We start from the raw sequence: 25092 nt of genomic DNA on the forward strand, positions 1-25092 counted from the left end.
CCTGAAAATTTCCTCTGCTGAAGTATCAGACTCTGCGCTGTATTCTGCACTGATAAACACAAATCCATAAAATACTGCAACAGCAGTCATGTTTCCCGTAATTATGGATTGTTTAATCTATTGTATAGTGTAATGTAATAATGAAATAATGAAACTGCAGGTGATGGGACAGTGGGTTGTTCTAAGGGAAACTGAAGAAAAGAAGAAACTGTAGCAGAAATTGAGTCTGCAGTTCAATCATGGCATGTTTAGTGGTCATTGGCTTCTGTTTCTCATTTTAGGTAAGATGGACATGATTAGTGGACATTTCATGAACAGAAATAAAATATTCTGCACCGGAGCATATTTAGTAAACTGGGGAATCTGTGTTCAAATGTTAAAGATGGGTTTACACTTACGAAATCAAAATGATTCTAAATCTCTTTAGCAGGTTACAGTTCTGGTGAGGAAATAGGACCAGCCCCTTCTACTGTAAATGTCCTACAAGGAAATGCTGCTACCCTCTCCTGCTAATACAATGAATCTGGTATAACTGATTCTCTGCTGTGGAATTGTCAGTTTTCCAGATCCAATTTCTTTACCTGGTCAGTGAAGACCTTCACTGTATTACCTTTATACATGTAAATCAACCAATTATATAACTGATGGAATTTTATTTCCTGATATTGTGAATATAATATCAGAATATAATAAGCTTTTTATTCAATTATTTTATATGAAGCACATTGAATGGCTATTGTGTATAATTATATTTTTCAGATCACCTACAAACATGGACTAATGTTCTTATTAATTCAAAGCTTTACTCCAGTGTTACTTATAGTTAGATTCGTCTTGTTGAGGAGTTTTATCCTGTTAACTATGACTTAGAAGCCTGGTCTAAGAGTTTCTTAATGCCTAAAACAGTTACACATAAATTAAGTGTTTTGGTTCATAACAGATTGTGCCTTGTGCCCCCTGTACTGAATATGATTGGCTTTTATTCTGACTGGCTCTACTCAAGTCACCACACGCAGGCAGTCAGTTTTTGAGCAAAGCCAAAGCCAAAATACTGATATGACTCTGCAAAATACTAACCACCTGTTTCATATGTCCTCAGTCATCAAGAACACTATATAAACAGATCACTGCCACAACCTCATTGTGAAGTATTACTGGATACCAAGAATGCTGAGCATTCTCTCCTGTGTATTCCTACTGTTAATGACCTGTGCTCTCCCTTTAGTCTACGTGTCTGTCATGAACACCAGGGTTTAATTCCTGGACAAGCCCACATTGATCTCAAAGCTCTGGTTGATGTGAAACCATATAGAGTCCTAAAAAATGTTTTAATTTTTTTATATTTGTGGGCTCTGATGGCTCAATGGTTAAGGTACTTGACTTTTGCTGGGTTGCTGGGTCAAGCCCCCCCCTGCCAAGTTCCCACTGTTGGGTGCCTGAGTGAGACCCTTAACCCTCAATTGCTCAAATTGTACTCAGTCATAATTGTAAGTTGCTTTGGATAAAAGTGTCAGCCATAAATATAAATCTGAAGGGCTAGGAATGAGGTGTAGTCTAGTACAGAAACAGAGGTTGGAAGCCAGGAATAGCAACAAGGGAATAGAATGCTTAGTATGCATCTGAGGAAAGCAATACTTTGCAAGGTGGGCTGGGAAAATGGGAGGCTATGAAGGAAACAGATGAGAGAAGCAGGTGGGTAGGTAATCCCTAGGGTAATCTATGCCTCGGTACGGTAGGACTAGTGGGCTGGGTTGAATCTGTCACATTGTCTCATTTCAACTCTTTGGCTTTCTTGGACTCTGTCTACTCCTGATCAACCCGGAATGGAATAATTTCGCATAAGTTTCAAATCATTAAACACAGGAAACATAGAATTCAGCAGTACACTCTAAGGTCCTCACTAATCTAAACTCTGGACAAAAAATAAAAAATAAAATTAACTCTGAATTTCAAATGATCATAAAAAGACTAAAGAAACCAGAGACAGTCTACAGAGTCATGTGGGTGGTCTAGATAATCTGGGTTATGTACTGGGCTTCCTGCTCTCTCATTGGTTACTACCAGGAAAAGAAGGAGGAGCTGAAGTATGATGTTCAGAAAGAATGTCAATGTGAGACTTCTAAGTTACTTCTAAGACAGAGGGCAAAATACAACACAATGTTTCTCTGTTTATTTCTGCTTTTAACAGTATTCACAGGTAAACTTTTGGTTCCATTTAAAAATATTCCTTATTTACCTGTTTATATATTACATTTGTTTATGTGTTTTCAAGTTCAAGTTTGGTTTATTTGTCACATACATAGTCATACACAGTACAACACGCAGTGAAATGGTTTTAAATATATATGTATAGTTAAATATTATGTTATTACTCTGAGTATTAACCTATTGGTAGTAATCAACTACAAGTAATCATTAATTTGTAGTTAATCAGTCTGTGGGACTAACTGAAGATCTTTTTCAGGTGACAGCACATAGGACAGCATCACCTCTATCTTCTGCAGTCAGTTTTAAAGAGGACCAAACAGTTACACTCTCCTGTAACTACAGCTACACTGTGTCTATGAACAATCTGCAGTGGTATCGCCAATATCCCAATTCAAGGCCTCAGTTCATTTTTTTATTGACTGAATATGAACAAAATCAAACAGCTGATTCTGATCCTCGTCTATCTGCTCACGTTCATAAGAGTGTCAAGCGTGTGGATCTACTGATCTCCTCTGCTGCAGTATCAGACTCTGCACTGTACTACTGTGCCCTGCAGCCCACAGTGACAGGAAAACATCATTCACTGTACAAAAACCTGTGTGAATAAACTTCATTGTGGATACCTGTAGTGAACTATTTAATGAAAGTAGAAAATTAAAGCCACTGAACAACTATGGATTTTCTAAAAAATAAAAATAAATGTTTGAGATATTTTATTTAGTTTATTTAAATGTTAAATATATAGTCTAATATATATTCAGATATTGTAACTATTCAAATAAAAGCAAATATATTCTAAGAGCATGCACCTATATTTATTCCCTGAGAATATGAAATTCTGAAATGTTAAATTGTAATTTCTGCATATATAATGTTGCCAAAAAGTGAAGTTTCAAATCAGTATTGTATCAGAATGAAAGCACCATAAAGAGAACAGGAACAGGAGAACAGATTCATTAATTTATTGTTTATACTATAAAGAATGAAAGTGTATATGATACACCCTACAACTCTTCACTGCAAACATTCTTGGTAAAAATGAAACATAATGATGTTAAATCCCTTTTCTGATGATTAATGTATATTGTTTTATAATTTGTAAGAAGTATGAATAAACATTCTGTAAAAAATAATGAATAAAAGGTAGCCGTTGCATTTATGCATATGGATGTAGAGCAATGCTTTAGTACAAAAATAGTAATGTCTTTCAGATCACAGTAAAAAGTATTGAAAAGGGTATTATTCAGTATTGGTAAAGGACAAAATGAACCTGAATTTAGCAAAGAAAGATTTGATGCCAATCTTGACAGCTCATCAAACTCATTTCCACAGAAGATCCAGAAACTATGTGTCTACACTTTACTACAGTATTGTGAAGTTTACTGTGACAGCAAGCTGTTCAGCATCTATGAAACTAATCTCTACAAGTGTGCTTCTTATTATATATGTGGAAGCTCCGAGATGTTAAAGAAATTCAAGGCTTTCTACAATTTTATAGTGGTCCATGTACAAATTCCTTGTGGAATTAGGACGATGAGCTTGATCAAACACAAGGGGGCAGCAGTGAAATGAGAATGAAGGGAGAGCAGCTGACTATTCAAAGCAAAAACACAGATCTAATTTTCATCTTTTTAGCAATGGAATACTGGACTACAATAGCAGTACTCTTTAGTGTAGTGTGTTCTGGTAGGAGAGCTGTACACTGGAGTAAATGGTTAGAAAAGAGGACAAATCACATTACAGTAGTCATCCTTTTGCTGCTGTTAACATTTCTTATTTTTTCAGTCTGCAGGGGATGAAATTACTGACGGCCAGTGAAGGAGATGCAGCAGTTTTAAAGTGCAAGCACAACACTGAGGATCAATCACCACATTTCTGCTGGTACAAGAAACAGAGGAATGGATCTCCTCAGATCTAATAAACTTAACATTTGGACTGTGTACTACTGTGCTCTGATGTCCACTGTGACAACAACACACTCACTCCTCATACAAAAACATCAGACAGAGGAATCACTGAGCCTAGCTGGGTTAGTCAGTGTATGAACCACAAATCTTTAGCACTTTCAGAGGAGAAAACATCCTTTACAGCAATGACCATCTGATCAATACAACCTCACAATTCTTGAATAATATAAAATGCAATGATGAAACTATGAGAGCCACAATATAGAGAGTCTTATAAATCCATCCAGTCTTCAGAACTTCAGATCTTATATATGATGTCTTATATGCAAGTGCAAGGAGAAGTGTCATTATCTCATTCACCTCCAGTGGTTCAGTGAAAAATAGGATACTGGGGCTCAGTTTACATTTACTGTGGTTGGTCTAGAATGACAAAGTCATAGTGTAATAGAAACACTTCCTGTGTGGGTTTCCCAGGGACATATTTCCTCAGGTGAAGTGTTCACAGCATACATCACTATTACACAGAGAATCCTCACTATTACTCAGAGAATCCTCAAAGAGCTGTGGTGCAAAATGGCTCAGCTATACAGCCTACTGCACATGGGGAGATACATACTACTTTGTGGCATCGTTGTGGCACCAGGTCATTCATTTTTAGCACAAAGTTGATGTTCATGTCTTTGAACATGTATATGTTACTGTTTTAATTTCCTTTCTAAAACTGTTAAATCTTTTAAATATAATTATTTAAATGTAAATGTTATTTACAAGCAATTAAAATGTAATTATTTAATTTATTTTATTAACATAATTACACATTTTCCTTTTAACTCTTCCATAATACAGATGTGTTGGAAGATACAATTGGGCCTGTGGAGGAAGATACAAACATTGTAAAGGAAGAAAGTGAAAATGTGACTTTGATATGTTCATATAAGTCAGAGAGCACTTTCATTTCTCTGTACTGGCACAGACAGGACTCTAACAGTGCACCACAATATTTACTGCACCAAGGCAAGGGTCAGAAGAGCACTCCTGCTGACCAACGGCTTGAGGCAACAACAACAGATAGCTCTACTGAACTTACTATCAGCAGACTATTGCTCACAGATACAGCTCTGTACTACTGTGCTCTCAGAGCCGTTAACCCAGTGTTAAAAAAGTCTCACACAAGCTGTACAAAAACTTTGTCAACAATAAAGCTACTTAAACTACAGAAGATCAAGGTTATTCCTTTATCACACCTTCTTATCAGTTACTTAAAAACAGATAAACTGCGGCAACAGCTGCAGCTGCAAAAAATAGAAATCATGAGTAAACAGTGTCTCATGTGACGATTCAAACAGACCTAACCAGAATTTCCAGCCATTACAACATCAGGAATGGGTAAATTAATATAATTAATATAATTAGAGACTCTAATATAATTAGAGGCTGTAATGGTATGCAGGTATTACCCTCAATGTCCGTCTGATGTAGCATCACTTGGATGCGCAGAACAATCATTGTGGAATCAGTGTTCACAGGTCAGGTGAGGAGGTACTGGGCCAAAAACATGGTCTGAAGATTCTGTTACAGATTACCACACTTACAGCTGAACAATCTGCAATATTCGAGTGGAACACATAGACATGGGAAAATACAAGGTCACACTCATTCACTCACACACACACACTTGAAGACAGTGATGGGGACAAACACATAAAAAGTAAATATGCAAATACAAGGCACTAAGAACCATTAATGAGCTCCTGGTATTATACATTTCTGCTATACTTCAAAGCATATCTTGACTGCAGAATATGATGTCACAAAAACAAATCCTTACAGGACTACATTTCTTCAATCTCTCATTACAGTAGTTTTCACCAGACAGAAACACACAGCAACACAAAATAAAATGTAAAAAACCTGAAGGAATTTTATTCAACATGGAGAGAGCACTCCTCATTCACACCCTAGTATCAGGGGTGTGAAGGTTAAAGAACAAATAAACAAATATATAATCACTGTAATGGCCAGATTGCTGAAGGGAAAGGAGCAGGACGTACAGAATCGTTCCACAGAGACAGATGTTTATTATTGTACATTGCAGACATCGGCCCGCAAATATAACAAAATGTGGATATTACAAACACAGACACTGAGACAGGGAACAAAGGCACAAAAATGAACAGGAACAGAACATGTACAATGAGTGACAGTAACGCACACACTGACAAGGGTTAAAATAACGATAAACATGACAAGACTAAACCGATGCAGGTGTGTGCTTAACAACGTAGGCGTGGTTACAACCAATACACAGTTAACGACAAACTCCCACTGAACGCAGCAGGCCAAACCACATGACCAGTGGAAAGGGAGCATTCCGTGACAAACATATAATCTATTAAATAAAAAATTTAGAGGTATTGTAAAATATCTTTGAAATTCCATTTCCAGGTATATTTTGTAAAGATCAAATTGTACGCAAAGAAGAAGTATTGAATATTGCAGAGGAAGAGTCAGTAAAACTCAGAGGAGCCACCAGAAAGACTCCATAACAGAAATGTAACACAGGTAGTGATACATAATAATAAACTTTGAACGTGCATAAGTCTGTTTGGCCCACTACAAAACAAAAATCAAAAACATAATTAATGTTTATTAATACAAAACATTATTCAATGTATGCAAATTGATATTCAATACTTACACCAACCAGTTCTTGGTATCATTAGGTTCATTCTGAACTACTTCTATTTTTTTTAAAGGCTGTCATATTCTATATCAATTTGCTGGGCTGTCCCGTCCTTGAACCAAGGCTTTCCCTTTGAGTGAAGCCTCCTAAGGATTTAAGCTGAAGCCTACAGAGGCCTTTCCTGCATGAAACCAGTTTATTCTAGACCATCCCTATTTTTCTGCTTACAATATCATTTTATTACCTCAGTAATAAAACATTAAAGACTTTCAAAATGAAAAATTATTGAATAAGCCGTCATGCAAATTACATCTAATAAAGTGAATGGTTTCACAACTTATATGTATAATACCATATGAACCATTCAATACACACAGTATATATATATATATATATATATATAATATTTCTGCAGTATAGCTGCATTATTTCTGTGTAATATGGTGATTCTGAAGTTCTATTTGTCTGGATTAATAAATTTTGCTAAGAAAGTGATTGTCTGTCACAAGAGAGCAAATGATTATCAAACATTCATCAATTAATCTTGTTAGTATGTTTCTAGTATTAGGTCATTTACCAGGCTTTCAGCATTATTAAATAATTTAAGAAACAATACAATTACACCTTTGAGTTAAAATATAAACTAATTGATTTATAAATGTGTATAATCCCATGTAAATCAAAAACACAAAGTATGCTTGCATATCTCTACAGTATATCTGTAAATTTGGGAAATGTGAATTTCTGATGATCATATTTCTCAGAACAATTAAGAAAAGAAAAAAAAATGAAAAAAAGTTTATGTCAAGACTTCACACTCTATTTTATAAAATGCAAGTGTAAATGTTTCTCAGATATGCATTATATATATATTTCATTAACATTAGGCACTTTACAATGCTTTGAGTGCCATGAAATAAATGATGATTATATTACATATTTGAATTAAGATTAGGGTTAACCAGTATTCCTACTCTCATTAAATGGGACTTGAGAGAAGAGAGTATTGTGATGATCAGTGTGAGGTGGTGTAAGGGTGGAGCTCTGTACCTCAGTAGAAAACTACATGAATCCCATTCAGCTTTGGCTTTCACTCACTTCACATCATCATCATGCTGCTCTTTGCACTTTCCGTCTTAGTGACACTTTTAGGTGAGTTTATCTTCATTTCTAGTTTTAAATGATGCAGAAAACCTTTAAAAACCTAATTAAACACGTTTCTATGAATGTCAGTTTCTGTGGAATGTTTTAATTTGGAGGCCAGCAACAGATGTTTTACTTCCTTCTTATTCTCTCACCAGGTGAAGTCTCAACACAAAACATTAAGCCACTCGACACAGTAAAGCGTGTGTCAGAGGGTGATCCTGTTACTCTGTCCTGCAGTTACAGTGATAGTAATGCTTATAATCTTCAGTGGTATCGCCAGTATCCCTCATCTGGACCAGAGTTTCTTCTTTTTGCCTATGAAAAAAACCAGAACAATGACCCTATTCTTTCTAGAATAACGGCAGAAGTCATAAAGGCAAAAGACGAAAGCCATGTGAATCTGACGATCTCCTCTGCTGCAGTATCAGACTCTGCACTATACTACTGTGCCATGGAGCCCACAGTGACAGAAAACCCAGCTACACTGAACAAAAAGCACCACATATGACTCATGCAGAGCCATGTTTTTGCCAGGAGGGGGAGCCACTTGTTTTTGCAATAATTCAACCCCTAAATCTTATTCAGCATTTAGGCTTTTAGTTCTCATTTAAAATTACATTAAAACAATTGAGGCAATATCTAGTAATGATCTTACTTAATAAATGTATACAAGGCTTTAAACTAAAAATAAATTAACCATGTGTGATCATGAAGTTCAGCCTTGAAATCTGATAATGAAGAGTCAAGTCTTCCATCTGTCTATTAGTTCTGAACACAATTCACATATGACCATCACATTTTACACGAGTATATTTTCAAGTATCACTATACTTGAATATAAGTGGGAGGATAAGTGGGAGGAACTTGATGTGGTGGTAGTATAGTGTGCACAGTATTGTGTGTTTCAGGAGACACTGACATTTTTGTGTAAAGCTTGAGATCTGAACTTACATTCAGGATGAACATCTTACGACTCTTCTCTGTTTTCATAACTCTCCCCAGTATTGGGAAGTCATTTTTCAATATAACATTTAATGGGTTATTTAACAAACTATTAACAAAAAATTATATTTGTGGAATTGATTTTTTAATTTTATTTAAATGTTTTGACACTGCTTGATGTTTTTAGCTGAATCTGCAGACAGTGGCATTAGACCAGGAAACCACACCATATCTATAATTGAGGGCAGCATTACCATACTGTCCTGTAAATATGATGTATCACCTTATAATCTACACTGGTATATACAGAAACCTGGATCAAGACAAGAGTTTCTACTGCTGACTATTAGAACTACTGAAGATGTTACATATCGTAAATAAACTTACTCACAACTTGTGGCAGTGACCAATCACCCAACTTCCACCAATGATCACCCACATTCACACATCCATCCACAATCCCATGATTATTAGTCATTCCCTCCACTTGTTTCACCTTTGCATTTTCCTACTTAAATCCTACAGGTGGCTCAATCCAGTGCTTCAAGCTTGTGTTGTCTGCCAAGCCTGCTTTTCAAGCAGCCCTTTTTGTGCTCACTCTTATTAGTTATACTTTTGTTTTTTCAATTTTGCTCATTAAAATCTGTTCCCTTTTTGATCACTCGTGTCTCGCTGTGTTCATCAAAATGTCACACAGACATTTTCCATTCAGTAGGAGAGCAAATGTAACATATATATATATATATATATATATATATATATATATATATATATATATATATATATATATATCCATTTACATAAACATCACTTATAAAATGTAGATTAAATAAATACATTTAAACCAAATAAATGACATATTCCCACTTAATCCTTTAAATCTTTCACATGTATGTAAGAAAAATCAAGACATGAGGTAATGATCTGAAACAATTTCAGCCCGGGGGAAGTAACTCCTTTTCTTATACTGATGCCAAAGAGTCAGTATCAGCAGTAGGACTACAGTAGTCAATGAACCACATTATGTTCTGAGTATTGCCCGAGTGAGTGTAATGTAGCAAAAATTCTGGTTTCCTGGTCATGTTGAAATCTGTGTGACTTCAAAAGACAGATTGCAAACAGTCAGTTTAGCCATTCTGATTCCTGAATGAGACTAAAATGTATTGCCTGGACCCAGCAGAAATTCAAGACTTCAAATGTTGACACTGTCAGTCAAAGCTGTGGGGAGGAGCTTCATAAATCTTCATGGAGCTAAGAAGATATAGTAGTGGAGAAAGATCTCACAATATTATCGCTCTGTCAAGACCAATCATGTTCACCATTACACTCTTGTGTGTGTGGCTTTCACTGGGTGAGTTATGAATTAAGTTAAATTAATTAAATCACTATATGAGCACAATGAGTGATAAATTAGTCCGTGTGGTAAAAGAGCAGAATGTGTGTTAGACTTAAATCATTCTGCCATGATCCAAATGTGTTAACTTTATGTTCTCTTCTCTATGGCAGGTGACTTTATGGCAGATCCAATAGAACCACTTTTCCCCCATAAAGCTGAGTTTCAGGGTCATAATGTTACTCTGTCCTGCAGCTACAAAGAGTTCAGTGGTACTGTGCAGTATCTCTACTGGTACCGACAATATCCACAATCCAGACCAGAATTCCTCCTTTACATCTTATCAAGTGGAATGAAGAGTGATCCTCTCCCACCACGCATGTTTGTTGAAGTTGATGTAAATCTTAAAAAAGTGGATCTGCTGATCTCCTCTGCTGCACTATCAGACTCTGCACTGTACTACTGTGCCCTGGAGCCCACAGTAACAGGAATCCCACTTTCACTGTACAAAAACCTCCTATTACACAGACAATATTAAATGGCCATGATTTTTTATATGAACCATGTCGAAATAATTTAGTTATTGTTATTATATTAAAATAAAATCAAATAAAAAAACACAAAGTATGCTTGCATAACTCTACAGTATATATGTAAATTTGGGAAATGTGAATTTCTGATTATCATATTCCTGAGAAAAAGTAAGAAAATGTAAAAAAACTCTGACAAAAAATTTCTGTCAAAACTTCAAACTCTATTTTAAGAAATGCAAGTGCAAATGTTTCTCAGATATGCATTATTTATACTTTAACATTAGGCCCTGTACAATCCTTTAAGCACTATAATATAAATGATACTATATATTATATTTATTATATAGAAATATTACATATTTGTTGTGTTAGGATTAGAGTTAACCAATATTCCTACTCTGACCAAATGGGATTTAAGAGAAGAGTGTATTTTGATGATGTGTTTTGTGAGATGGTGTAAGGGTGGAGCTCTGTATCTCATTAGAAAACTACATGAATCCCATTCAGCTTTGGCTTTTACTCACTTCACATTTTCATCATCATGCTGCTCTTTGCACTTTCTCTCCTAGAGACAGTTTTAGGTGAGTTTACCTTCATTGCTAGTTTTAAATGATGCAGAAAACCTTTAAAAATCAACTTAAACATGTTTCTATGAATGCAAGTTTCTGTTGAATGTTTTAATTTGGAGGAAAGCAACAGATGTTTTACTTCATTTTCTTCTCTCACCAGGTGAAGTCTCAACACAGAACATTAAGCCACTTGAGAGAATAAAGCATGTGTCAGAGGGTGATCCTGTTATTCTGTCCTGCAGTTTCAGTACGATTGGTGGTGATTATCTTCAGTGGTATCGCCAGTATCCCTCATCTAGACCAGAGTTTCTTCTCTTTGCTTATAAAATAAACTGAACAATGACCCTAATCTTTCTAGAACTTCTGCAGAAGTCATGAAGGCAAAAGACCAAAACTGTGTGAATCTGACGACCTGAAACTTTCCTCTGCTGAAGTATCAGACTCTGCGCTGTATTCTGCACTGATAAACACAAATCCATAAAATACTGCAACAGCAGTCATGTTTCCCGTAATTATGGATTGTTTAATCTATTGTATAGTTTAATGTAATAATGTAATAATGAAACTGCAGGTGATGGGACAGTGGGTTGTTCTAAGGGAAGTCCAGTTCACAGTACTTGGCATATGTAAAGTGAGTTGTGTATAGGATATGTATGTATGTACATATGTATGTATGTATGTGTGTGTGTGTGTGTGTGTGTGTGTGTGTGTGTGTGTGTGTGTGTGTGTGTGTGTGTGTAAAAGCATATATAAAAGTGCCCATTTTTGAATCTGAAATGGAATTGGAGTTAGCCAGAGTTCAGGAGTCTAATGGCTTCTGGGAAGAAGCTGTTGCACAGTCTGGAGATGCCGGACTGGATGCTGCAGTACCTTCTTCCAGATGGCAAAAGGGTGAACAGTTCATGTGAGGGGTGTGTGGGGTCTTTCACAATGTTGGTGGCTTTCCGGATGTAGCGTGTTATGTAGATGTTCGTGATGGAGGGAAGAGAGACCCCAATGATCTTCTCAGCTGTTCTCACTATTCTTTGGAGGGTCTTGCGGTTAAAGAAGGTGCAGTTCCCAAACCAGGTAATGATGCAGCTGCTCAGGATGCTCTCTACAGTACCTCTGAAGAAGGTAGTGAGGATGGGTGATGGGAGATGGGTTTCCGGAAGGAAATAAAGACGTTGCTGGTCTCTCTTGGTGATGGAACTAGTGTTCAGGGTCCAGGTGAGGTTCTCCGCTAAGTGAACACCAAGGAACTTGATGTTCTTGACGATCTCCACTTAGGAGCCATTGATGGCAAGCGGGGAGTGATCTCACCTTGATCTCCTGAAGTCAACAACCATTTCTTTTGTCTTGTCAACATTCAGATACAGGTTGTTGACCTTACACCAGCTCACAAGTTCTTGCACCTCCTCTCTGTATGCTGACTCGTTGTCTTTGTTGATGAGACCCACCACGGTCGTGTCATCAGCCAACTTGATGATGTGATTCGAACTGTGCATCGCTGCACAGTCATGAGTCAGCAGTGTGAACAGCAGAGGGCTGAGTATACTGCCCTGGGGAGTTGACACTGTCAATCAAAGATAGCTTTGATAGGATCAAAGATAGGAGGAGCTTTATAAATCTTAATGGAGCTTCATGGAGCTAAGAAGACATAATAATGGTTTCACAACTCATAGAATACCAAAAAAATCATTCAGTGCACACAGTATATATGTACATATTTATCCAGTTTATCTGCATTATATCTCTTCATCATTATCTTTATCAGATTAAAACATTTTGCAAAGAAAGTGATTGATAAGACACTGCCTATTAAAACATTAATTGTTGTCTGTTTTTAGAACTTTAAGAGCAAATTATTTTCAAAGGTTCATCAGTTAATCTTATCAGTACGATACGTGTATTAGGTCATTTGCCAGGCTTTCAACATTATTAAATAATTTAAGAAGTGATAAAATTACACATTTGAGTTAAGATTAACTGATTCATAAATGTGTAAAATCCCACACAAATCAATAAACACAAGGTATTTGGTGTTTTGAGCGCCATGAAATAAATGATGATCATATTACATATTTGAGTTAGGATTAGAGTTAAACAATATTCCTACTCTCACTAAGTGGGATTTGAGAGAATCACATTGTGATGAGCAGTGTGAGATGGTGTAAGGGTGGAGTTCTGTACCTCAGTAGAAAACTACATTAACCCCATTCAGCTTTGGCTTTCACTCACTTCACATCATCATCATGCTGCTCTTTGCACTTTCCGTCTTAGTGACACTTTTAGGTGAGTTTATCTTTATTTCTAGTTTTAAATGATACAGAAAACCTTTAAAAACCTAATTAAACATGTTTCTATGAATGCCAGTTTCTGTTGAATGTTTTAATTTGGAGGAGAGCAACAGATGTTTTACTTCCTTCTTCTTCTCTCACCAGGTGAAGTCTCAACACAGAACATTAAGCCACTCGACACAGTAAAGCGTGTGTCAGAGGCTGATCCTGTTACTCTCTCCTGCAGTTACAGTGTTGGTAATGCTTATACTCTTCAGTGGTATCGCCAGTATCCCTCATCTAGACCAGAGTTTCTTCTTTTTGCCTATGAAAAAAACCAGAACAATGACCCTATTCTTTCTAGAATAACGGCAGAAGTCATAAAGGCAAAAGACGAAAGCCATGTGAATCTGACGATCTCCTCTGCTGCAGTATCAGACTCTGCACTATACTACTGTGCCATGGAGCCCACAGTGACAGAAAACCCAGCTACACTGTACAAAAAGCACCACATATGACTCATGCAGAGCCATGCTTTTGCCAGGAGGGAGAGCCATTTGCTTTTGCAGTAATTTAACCTCTAAAGCTTATTCATCCTTCATTCTATGATGGACTTCTACTTCTGAAGAGCACATTCTTGCATTGCAAATTCATTACTGATTATTTGCCAGTTGTTCCTCAAAATAAAACTACTTCCTGCAAATTGTTACAATACTTACCTGACTAGACTCCAGACACCCCCAGAGTAGCTCATACTGCCACACCTACACTGCACTGGCTACATGGACTATATATAATGTAATAAAGCACAGTGGCTTGGTGTTAGCCTGTTTGCCTATCAGCACTAGGGTCTCACGTTTGTGTCTATGTCTGGATGGAGTTTCCATTTGTCTTCTCTATGTGCCTTTGTGTTTCTACTCTGGAGCTTCTGTGTACAATAAAATAGTAAAAACTGCCCTGGTGTGAGTAACTTCATACATTCATGACAAAGGATGGACAGTTTATTAGCTGGAGAATGGATTTCCTCTTGAGTCTTGGTCCTCCCAAGGTTTCTTCCTTAAAACCCTATTTGCACCTCCAGTTTTAAGCTCTTTTTTGTATGATTTGTACTTCACTTTAACACTACTTTAACACATCATTCAGGTTTCATTTGAGCTCATTTAATACAGAAAAAAAAGAAAAAGAAAAAAACACCCCCCCAAAAAAACACCTTTTGTTTTTGGGGTTTAAAATATGTATTTGGAGGCTGGAGATTCATTTTCAGTCATGGTCTAAATTTCCTGATTCACCAGGGTCTTGGCATATAAAATGAAAAGGTTTGAACATATACATCAAGTTGTTCAGGAGCTACACAGTATTTTCCACTAAATGTAATAGACATCTCCAAAGTGCCCAAAAACCTCTCCAAATACACACAATCATCAGGCACTATACATTGAGTGTGCAACCATGTTCAACAACTTGCTAAAAGACAATATTAGCTTCATTATAGCATTATAGCATTAAGACGGTGTTTAAACTCTTCTAACAATCGGCTCTTTAAGCTGTTAAATTAAAGAATTAAAGACATTTCAAAGAAAACCATCAAAGAAAGAAAATGCAGTCAATGAAAAAAAAAATGTAAACCCAAATGAATGTATCTTAACATGCATTCCAATTATAGCAGTATTTCAGCTCGTATCTACCAGCTACCTTGGAGCACGTCTGCCTATACCTCGCTCCTTACTTATACTCTTCACCCCTTGGACCAAACCATTTACAGGTACTTAATAATTTAAAGTTCCTATTATTTCCCCCATATTGTCCAAGATAAAGGCTTATCATTTAAAACATTTGCCAGTTATACAGTTTCTTTAATAAAATATATACATATCCAGACATATACAGCCATTAACCAACATTTTGTCCTCCACCACTCTGCTTGGGAAATTACAAGGAAAGAAGTGACAGCTACTTCATGAGTGCAAAGACAAACCTTGGATTTATTGTGATCCTCAGTGACCCTCGTAAATGTACTTTTAGCTAGTGTTTTAATAATTGCATTCCAAATGCCAATTCTTTCATTATAGTATGGCAGGTAATTAGGGTCCATATTAGAAATATCCAGAATGACTAATGACAATAGCTGGATAATGGCGTCCTTCAAGGTTTGCTTATGCACGACCATCAGTTGTGGCTTGTCATGCACCTCCATTGCAGACCCACATCTGCTACTTGATTGGATAAAAGCACCAATATACTGGCATGGTTTTGTCAATGAAGTTAATGGTTGCACCTTGCTCAGAGATGGTGCATTCTGTCCTTCTGAAAGCATTCAGTCAAAGGTCATTCACAATTAAAGCAACACGTTTCTGCTCTTACATGTTTACATTAGGTTTTTACTGGTAACAGACGATGTTAATTGGGTTTACCTGGCAGATGGAGCATCCAGATGAGCAGTAGTTGAAGCCATAAATCAAGCTCATATATAGGGGTGCATGTGAGGAAATCTGGCTGTTCACAGTAACCTTGTTCCTTTCTGTATGTATAGTAAAAAAAAATCCTCTTCTACTTGGAAACCCTCAAGAAGTAGTTTGGTTACAATCCTCTCCACCATCTTTAATACGATTTGTCGGGAAATGTTGGTTGGTTCTGTGGAAGCGTTCATCTGCAGAATGATTGGCCTCATCTTTGTAGTCTGGTGTGAATCACACAGTCTGTAATTATCCCAATGAACTGCTGCTCAGTTATTATTCAGGCCTGGTCCATAAACTGAAGTTCTCCTCTTGTCCTTGTGAGTTTCTTGGTGGGCTTCAGGTTGCACAGTTGTCTATAATCAAGGAAAATTCCTGCACTGGAGACCTGCACGTTGTTGTTTCACTAAGAAGGCAGGGAGATGTGTTACGGTAACACAGACATAAAAAGGTCAAAAATTAAACAGTAGTAGGGGGTTAAGGGAAAAGAGAAGAAAGTTACATATCTAAAATGCTCCAGTTGGGTGATCAGTCCATGTGATGGTCAGACTCCATGCTCCAACAGGTAAACATCTAGGCCTTATGTGGTTATGTGAAAACTGACTGCATCTGAAAAACACACACACTTGCTGACCATAATGTTAAAATGGGTGAGTAAGTAAAATGGAATATTGTGGAATATTGTGGAGGTGGAGATGGTCCTCTTGGTGATCCTGTCCCAGTAGAAAACCCTGCGGGGTGCGGTGTCTCGAGGGTCTCGGTGTGACTGGACTCATTTGACATGACAAGGCCATCTGAGTTGATGCAAAGACCCCTAAATGTCCTGGACACCTTGGTTTTCTGCAAAACACACACAGAGTAAAAATGAGTAAAAATGTTCTAAGATATCATTTTCTAAAAATGCCCACATCTAAAATAAGTATAAATGCAATCAGGCAGGAGGAAGCACTAACCATTGTGGAATATTGTGGAGGTGGAGATGGTCCTCTTGATGATCTTGGTGAATATTCTGCACCAAAGACTGTGGATTCAGTGCTCAGGTAGAAGGTCGCCTCGGTGATGCTCGTTCCTGTGCGCTGAATTATCAGAGGAGATGCTGATGAATATGACTGAAAATGGGACAGGCTGGTTAAAAATGCTCTTAGTTGAGACTGTTAGTTACCTTGATGCAGGCCACGGCATTCACACTGGCAACGTTCCGTAGGGTAAGCTACAAATTCAATGAAAAGGTAAGGTTAGGAAAACAGCTGTCATGTTCATTTTCACTAAAATTGTGAACTGATTTCCATGACTTAGTCTCACCTCTACAAGCATGTTGTAAAATTCATTGTTGTAATATGTTGTTTCATATGTATGTATATTTGGGAAAATGTGAATTTCTGATTATCATATCCCTGAGAAAAAGTAAGAAAAGAAAAAAAATCTCTGACAAAAAATTTCTTACAAGAAATGCAAGTGCAAATGTTTCTTACATATGTATTATATATACTTTAACATTAGGCCATGTACAATGCTTTGAGCACCATAATATAAATGATGATCATATTACATATTTGAATTAAGATTAGGGTTAACCAGTATTCCTACTCTCACTAAATCGGACTTGAGAGAAAAGTGTATTGTGATGATCAGTGTGAGGGTGGAGTTCTGTACCTCAGTAGAAAACTACATGAATCCCATTCAGCTTTGGCTTACACTCACTTCACATCATCATCATGCTGCGCTTTGCTCTTTCTGTCTTAGTGACACTTTTAGGTGAGTTTATCTTCTTTTCTAGTTTTAAATGATGCAGAAAACCTTTAAAAACCTAATTAAACACGTTTCTATGAACGCCAGTTTCTGTTGAATGTTTTAATTTGGAGGCCAGCAACAGATGTTTTACTTCCTTCTTCTTCTCTCAACAGGTGAAGTCTCAACACAGAACATTAAGCCACTTGAGAGAATAAAGCATGTGTCAGAGGGTAATACTGTTACTCTGTCATGCAGTTTCAGTAGTGGTAATTTGCTTCAGTGGTATCGCCAGTATCCCTCATCTAGACCAGAGTTTCCTCTTTTTGCCTATGAAAAAAAAACAGAACAATGACCCTATTCTTTCTAGAATAACGGCAGAAGTCATAAAGGCAAAAGACCAAAGCCATGTGACTCTGACGATCTCCTCTGCTGCAGTATCAGACTCTGCACTGTACTACTGTGCCATGGAGCCCACAGTGACAGGAAACCCAGCTACACTGTACAAAAAGCACCACATATGACTCATGCAGAGCCATGTTTTTGCCAGGCGGGGGAGCCACTTGTTTTTGCAATAATTCAACCCCTAAATCTTATTCAGCACTCAGGCTTTTAGTTCTCATTTAAAATTACATTAAAACAATTGAGGCAATATCTAGTAATGATCTTACTTAATAAATGTATACAAGACTTTAAACTAAAAATAAATTAACCATGTGTGATCATGAAGTTCAGCCTTGAAATCTGATAATGAAGAGTCAAGTCTTCCATCTGTCTGTTAGTAATGAACACAATTCACATATGACCATCACATTTTACACGAGTATATTTTCAAGTATCACTATACTTGAATATAAGTGGGAGGATAAGTGGGAGGAACTTGATGTGGTGGTAGTATAGTGTGCACAGTATTGTGTGTTTCAGGAGACACTGGCATTTTTGTGTAAAGCTCAAGATCTGAACTTACATTCAGGATGAACATCTTACTACTCTTCTCTGTTTTCATAACTCTCCCCAGTATTGGGATGTCATTTTTCAATATAACATTTGATGGGTTATTTAACAAACTATTAACAAAAAATTATTTTGGGGAATTGATTTTTAAATTTTATTTAAATGTTTTGACACTGCTTGATGTTTTTAGCTGAATCTGCAGACAGTGCCATTAGACCAGAAAACCACACCATATCTATAATTGAGGACAGCATTACCATACTGTCCTGTACATATGATGGATCACCTTATAGTCTACACTGGTATATACAGAAACATGGTTCAAGACCAGAGTTTCTACTGCTGACTATTAGAACTACTGAAGATGTTACATATCGTAAATAAACTTACTCACAACTGGTGGCAGTGACCAATCACCCAACTTCCACCAATGATCACCCACATTCACACATCCATCCACAATCCCATGATTATTAGTCATTCCCTCCACTTGTTTCACCTTTGCATTTTCCTACTTCAAGAAATTCAAGACTTCAAATGTTGACACTGTCAGTCAAAGCTGTGGGGAGGAGCTTCATAAATCTTCATGGAGCTAAGAAGATATAGTAGTGGAGAAAGATCTCACAATATTATCGCTCTGTCAAGACCAATCATGTTCACCATTACACTCTTGTGTGTGTGGCTTTCACTGGGTGAGTTATGAATTAAGTTAAATTAATTAAATCACTATATGAGCACAATGAGTGATAAATTAGTCTGTGTGGTAAAAGAGCAGAATGTGTGTTAGACTTAAATCATTCTGCCATGATCCAAATGTGTTAACTTTATGTTCTCTTCTCTATGGCAGGTGACTCTATGGCAGATCCAATAGAACCACTTTTCCCCCATAAAGCTGAGTTTCAGGGTCATAATGTTACTCTGTCCTGCAGCTACAAAGAGTTCAGTGGTACTGTGCAGTATCTCTACTGGTACCGACAATATCCACAATCCAGACCAGAATTCCTCCTTTACATCTTACCAAGTGGAATGAAGAGTGATCCTCTCCCACCACGCCTGTTTGTTGAAGTTGATGTAAATCTTAAAAAAGTGGATCTGCTGATCTCCTCTGCTGCAGTATCAGACTCTGCACTGTACTACTGTGCCCTGGAGCCCGCAGTAACAGGAATCCCACTTTCACTGTACAAAAACCTCCTATTACACAGACAAGATTAAATGGCCATGATTTTTGATATGAACCATGTCGAAATAATTTAGTTATTGTTATTATATTAAAATAAAATCAAATAAAAAAACACAAAGTATGCTTGCATAACTCTACAGTATATATGTAAATTTGGGAAATGTGAATTTCTGATTATCATATTCCTGAGAAAAAGTAAGAAAAGGTAAAAAAACTCTGACAAAAAATTTCTGTCAAGACTTCAAACTCTATTTTAAGAAATGCAAGTGCAAATGTTTCTCAGATATGCATTATTTATACTTTAACATTAGGCCCTGTACAATGCTTTGAGCACTATAATATAAATGATACTATATATTGTATTTATTATATAGAAATATTACATATTTGTTGTGTTAGGATTAGAGTTAACCAATATTCCTACTCTCACCAAATGGGATTTAAGGGAAGAGTGTATTTTGATGATGTGTTTTGTGAGATGGTGTAAGGGTGGAGCTCTGTACCTCAGTAGAAAACTACATGAATCCCATTCAGCTTTGGCTTTTACTCACTTCACATTTTTATCATCATGCTGCTCTTTGCACTTTCTCTCCTAGAGACAGTTTTAGGTGAGTTTACCTTCATTGCTAGTTTTAAATGATGCAGAAAACCTTTAAAACTCCACTTAAACATGTTTCTATGAATGCAAGTTTCTGTTGAATGTTTTAATTTGGAGGAAAGCAACAGATGTTTTACTTCATTTTCTTCTCTCACCAGGTGAAGTCTCAACACAGAACATTAAGCCACTTGAGAGAATAAAGCATGTGTCAGAGGGTGATCCTGTTACTCTGTCTTGCAGTTTCAGTACGATTGGTGGTGATTATCTTCAGTGGTATCGCCAGTATCCCTCATCTAGACCAGAGTTTCTTCTCTTTGCTTATAAAATAAACTGAACAATGACCCTAATCTTTCTAGAACTTCTGCAGAAGTCATGAAGGCAAAAGACCAAAGCCATGTGAATCTGACGACCTGAAAATTTCCTCTGCTGAAGTATCAGACTCTGCGCTGTACTCTGCACTGATAAACACAAATCCATAAAATACTGCAACAGCAGTCATGTTTCCCGTAATTATGGATTGTTTAATCTATTGTATAGTTTAATGTAATAATGAAACTGCAGGTGATGGGACAGTGGGTTGTTCTAAGGGAAACTGAAGAAAAGAAGAAACTGTAGCAGAAATTGAGTCTGCAGTTCAATCATGGCATGTTTAGTGGTCATTGGCTTCTGTTTCTCATTTTAGGTAAGATGGACATGATTAGTGGACATTTCATGAACAGAAATAAAATATTCTGCACCGGAGCATATTTAGTAAACTGGGGAATCTGTGTTCAAATGTTAAAGATGGGTTTACACTTATGAAATCAAAATGATTCTAAATCTCTTTAGCAGGTTACAGTTCTGGTGAAGAAATAGGACCAGCCTCTTCTACTGTAAATGTCCTACAAGGAAATGCTGCTACCCTCTCCTGCTAATACAATGAATCTGGTATAACTGATTCTCTGCTGTGGAATTGTCAATTTTCCAGATCCAATTTCTTTACCTGGTCAGTGAAGACCTTCACTGTATTACCTTTATACATGTAAATCAACCAATTATATAACTGATGGAATTTTATTTCCTGATATTGTGAATATAATATCAGAATATAATTAGCCTTTTATTCAATTATTTTATATGAAGCACTTTGAATGGCTATTGTGTATATTTATATTTTTCAGATCACCTACAAACATGGACTAATGCTCTTATTAATGCAAAGCTTTACTCCAGTGTTCCTTATAGTTAGATTCCTCTTGTTGACGAGTTTTATCCTGTTAACTATGACTTAGAAGCCTGGTCTAAGAGTTTCTTAATGCCTAAAACAGTTACACATAAATTAAGTGTTTTGGTTCATAACAGATTGTGCCTTGTGCCCCCTGTACCAAATATGATTGGCTTTTATTCTGACTGGCTCTACTCAAGTCACCACACCCAGGCAGTCAGTTTTTGAGCAAAGCCAAAGCCGAAACACTGATATGACTCTGCAAAATACTAACCACCTGTTTCATATGTCCTCAGTCATCAAGAACACTATGTAAACAGATCACTCCCACAACCTCATTGTGAAGTATTGCTGGATACCAAGCATGCTGAGCATTCTCTCCTGTGTATTCCTACTGTTAATGAACTGTGCTCTCCCTTTAGTCTACGTTTCTGTCATGAACACCAGGGTTTAATTCCTGGACAAGCCCACATTGATCTCAAAGCTCTGGTTGATGTGAAACCATATAGAGTCCTAAAAATGTTTTTAATTTTTTTATATTTGTGGGCTGTGATGGCTCAATGGTTAAGGTACTTGACTTTTGCTGGGTTGCTGGGTCAAGCCCCCCCTGCCAAGTTCCCACTGTTGGGTGCCTGAGTGAGACCCTTAACCCTCAATTGCTCAAATTGTACTCAGTCATAATTGTAAGTTGCTTTGGATAAAAGTGTCAGCCATAAATATAAATCTGAAGGGCTAGGAATGAGGTGTAGTCTAGTACAGAAACAGAGGTTGGAAGCCAGGAATAGCAACAAGGGAATAGAATACTTAGTATGCATCTGAGGAAAGCAATACTTTGCAAGGTGGGCTGGGAAAATGGGAGGCTATGAAGGAAACACATGAGAGAAGGAGGTGTTGCCTATCAGTACTCAGGAGAGGGTGATCTATGCCTGGGTACAGTAAGACTAGTGGGCTGGGTTGAATCTGTCACATTGTCTCATTTCAACTCTTTGGCTTTCTTGGACTCTGTCTACTCCTGAGCAACCCGGAATGGAACAATTTCGCATAAGTTTCAAATCATTAAACACAGGAAACATAGAATTCAGCAGTACACTCTAAGGTCCTCAGTAATCTAAACTCTGGACAAAAAAAAAATAAAATTAACTCTGAATTTCAAATGATCATAAAAAGACTAAAGAAATCAGAGACAGTCTACAGAGTCATGTGGGTGGTCTAGATAATCTGGGTTTTGTTCTGGGCTTCCTGCTCTCTCATTGGTTACTACCAGGAAAAGAAGGAGGAGCTGAAGTATGATGTTCAGATAGAATGTCAGTGTGAGACTTCTAAGTTACTTCTAAGACAAAGGACAAAATACAACACAATGTTTCTCTGTTTATTTCTGCTTTTAACAGTACTCACAGGTAAACTTTTGGTTCCATTTAAAAATATTCCTTATTTACCTGTTTATATATTACATTTGCTTATGTGTTTTAAATATATATGTATTGTTAAATATTATGTTATTAATCTGAGTATTAACCTATTGGTAGTAATCAACTACAAGTCATTAATTTGTAGTTAATCAGTCTGTGGGACTAACTGAAGATCTTTTTCAGGTGATAGCACACAGGACAGCATCACCTCTTTATCTTCTGCAGTCAGTTTTAAAGAGGACCAAACAGTTACACTCTCCTGTAACTACAGCTACACTGTGTCTATGAACAATCTGCAGTGGTATTGCCAATATCCCAATTCAAGGCCTCAGTTCATTGTTTTAGTGACTGAATATGAACAAAATCAAACAGCTGATTCTGATCCTCGTCTATCTGCTCACGTTCATAAGAGTGTCAAGCGTGTGGATCTGCTGATCTCCTCTGCTGCAGTATCAGACTCTGCACTGTACTACTGTGCCCTGCAGCCCACAGTGACAGGAAAACATCATTCACTGTACAAAAACCTGTGGAGATGTGAAGAAACTTCATTGCGGGTACATGTGGAGATGTGAAACAAATTCTTGGTTTGCTTTAGTGCAGGGTTGTCAAAGTCTTGTCGGGTCCAAAGGGCTGAAATGCAGCAAAGTTTAGTGATTGCACTATTCAGACACACCTACAACTAATGAGATGAATCAGGTGTGTTTAACTAATATTAGTTAATGTAGCACTGTGGTGTCAAACCTGTTCAGAGAGGACCAGAGACCAGTGTGGTTTGGTGTTTCACCTGCTTAAATGCACCTGATTCAACTCTGTAATCATTTGCAGGTTAAGCAGCAATCATTTGCAGGTGTGTCTGAGCAGAGCAATCAGTAACGTTTGCTGGACTCCAGCCCTCCAGGACCAGACCTTTATACCCCTGCTTTAGTACAAGAACAGATTTAAAGCTCTTGTAGAGACAATGCTGTTAAAATGGTTAAACCTACATAAACTATTACTAATATACTTAGGAGTATTCAGAAATATTTAACTATTTAAAGAAAATGGAAAACAAAATGCATCTTTATACATTTATTCTCTGAGAATTTGAAATTCTGAAAAAAAATTTGTCATCCGCCATAAGGTGGCAGCACTCATTATGTCATATACTTATATAATGTTGTGTAGAATTATATAATTTTAAGTTATATAACTCTATAATGTTGCCACTTTTATATTGCATTATATTGCATTTTTACTTTCAGCTTTTTAAATTATTGGACCACATATTATTGTAATTTTATATAATTCAATGTTCTCCACTGCTCCACATACACATACAGGAAGATAATGGCAGGGCCAAACACAATTATAGAAGCTAAATATGCAAATTCAAGGCACAAAGAGCCAATAAGAAGCTTGGTTTTATAGAATACTACTTTAAAACAAAGCATAATGTGACTGTCTTATCACAATAGTTTTTACCAGACAGAGACTCACAGCGACTCAAATTAAATAAAAACCTGAAGGAATTTTATTCAACATGGAGAGAGCACTACTTATTGTCACCCTAGTATCAGGTATTTGAAATGCAATGGTTACAGAAGAAATACACATAAACACATAATCATAAACCCAAAATCATAATAATTGAGTGGATTCACTCAGTGAAAATTGATAGAACTGTAAAATATTTCCTTTCAAATTTCATTTTCAGGTATATTTTGCATTGATCAAATTAGACTCAATGAAGAAGTCTTAAATATTGCAGAGGAAGAGTCTGTAAAACTCAGCTGTTCATATGAATCAAGCAATGCTTGGTTCAATTTGGCAACTTCAGAACCTCCACTGAACTCACTATTACAAAACCAACTTTGGCAGATTCAGCTCTTTACTACTGTGCTCTTAGAGTAGGGGCCCAGAGATGCAAAGTCTCTGAGAGGCTGTACAAAAACAATACCAGGCAATCTCCTTTGTATTTCTATATCAGACCACAGCTGGTTACAAACAA

At 36.8% G+C, this 25092-nt stretch overlaps 1 protein-coding gene and 1 gene segment (V, D, J or C); both read left to right on the forward strand.

Annotated features, from left to right (window-relative positions):
- The first annotated feature begins 17747 nt into the window (after positions 1 to 17747).
- Positions 17748 to 19926, forward strand: LOC118242994 (uncharacterized). The gene is made up of 5 exons (XM_081703855.1): positions 17748 to 17787; positions 17937 to 17993; positions 18905 to 19080; positions 19307 to 19406; positions 19562 to 19926. The coding sequence occupies exons 1-5, from the start codon at positions 17748 to 17750 to the stop codon at positions 19924 to 19926; spliced, it is 738 nt and encodes a 245-aa protein (XP_081559981.1).
- A 536-nt stretch (positions 19927 to 20462) lies between these two features.
- LOC145652715 (T cell receptor alpha variable 9-2-like) lies at positions 20463 to 23677 on the forward strand. The segment is given in 4 exon segments: positions 20463 to 20502; positions 20651 to 20795; positions 21721 to 21737; positions 23289 to 23677. Coding segments are annotated over 4 exon segments (591 nt in total).
- Positions 23678 to 25092: the final 1415 nt, after the last annotated feature.

Source organism: Electrophorus electricus, chromosome 20 (genome assembly GCF_041902795.1).
Source record: "Electrophorus electricus isolate QZ-2024a chromosome 20, ASM4190279v1, whole genome shotgun sequence".
Classification (NCBI taxonomy): domain Eukaryota; kingdom Metazoa; phylum Chordata; class Actinopteri; order Gymnotiformes; family Gymnotidae; genus Electrophorus; species Electrophorus electricus.

What these genes read in the sequence shown, in the direction of transcription:
- LOC118242994 (XM_081703855.1), top strand. Translation starts at nt 17,748, where the DNA reads ATGCTGCGCTTTGCTCTTTCTGTCTTAGTGACACTTTTAG. An exon ending in CTATTAGAACTACTGAAGAT is followed by an intron (nt 19,081 to 19,306) that starts GTTACATATCGT and finishes ATCTTCATGGAG; the next exon opens with CTAAGAAGATATAGTAGTGG. An exon ending in GTGTGTGTGGCTTTCACTGG is followed by an intron (nt 19,407 to 19,561) that starts GTGAGTTATGAA and finishes TCTCTATGGCAG; the next exon opens with GTGACTCTATGGCAGATCCA.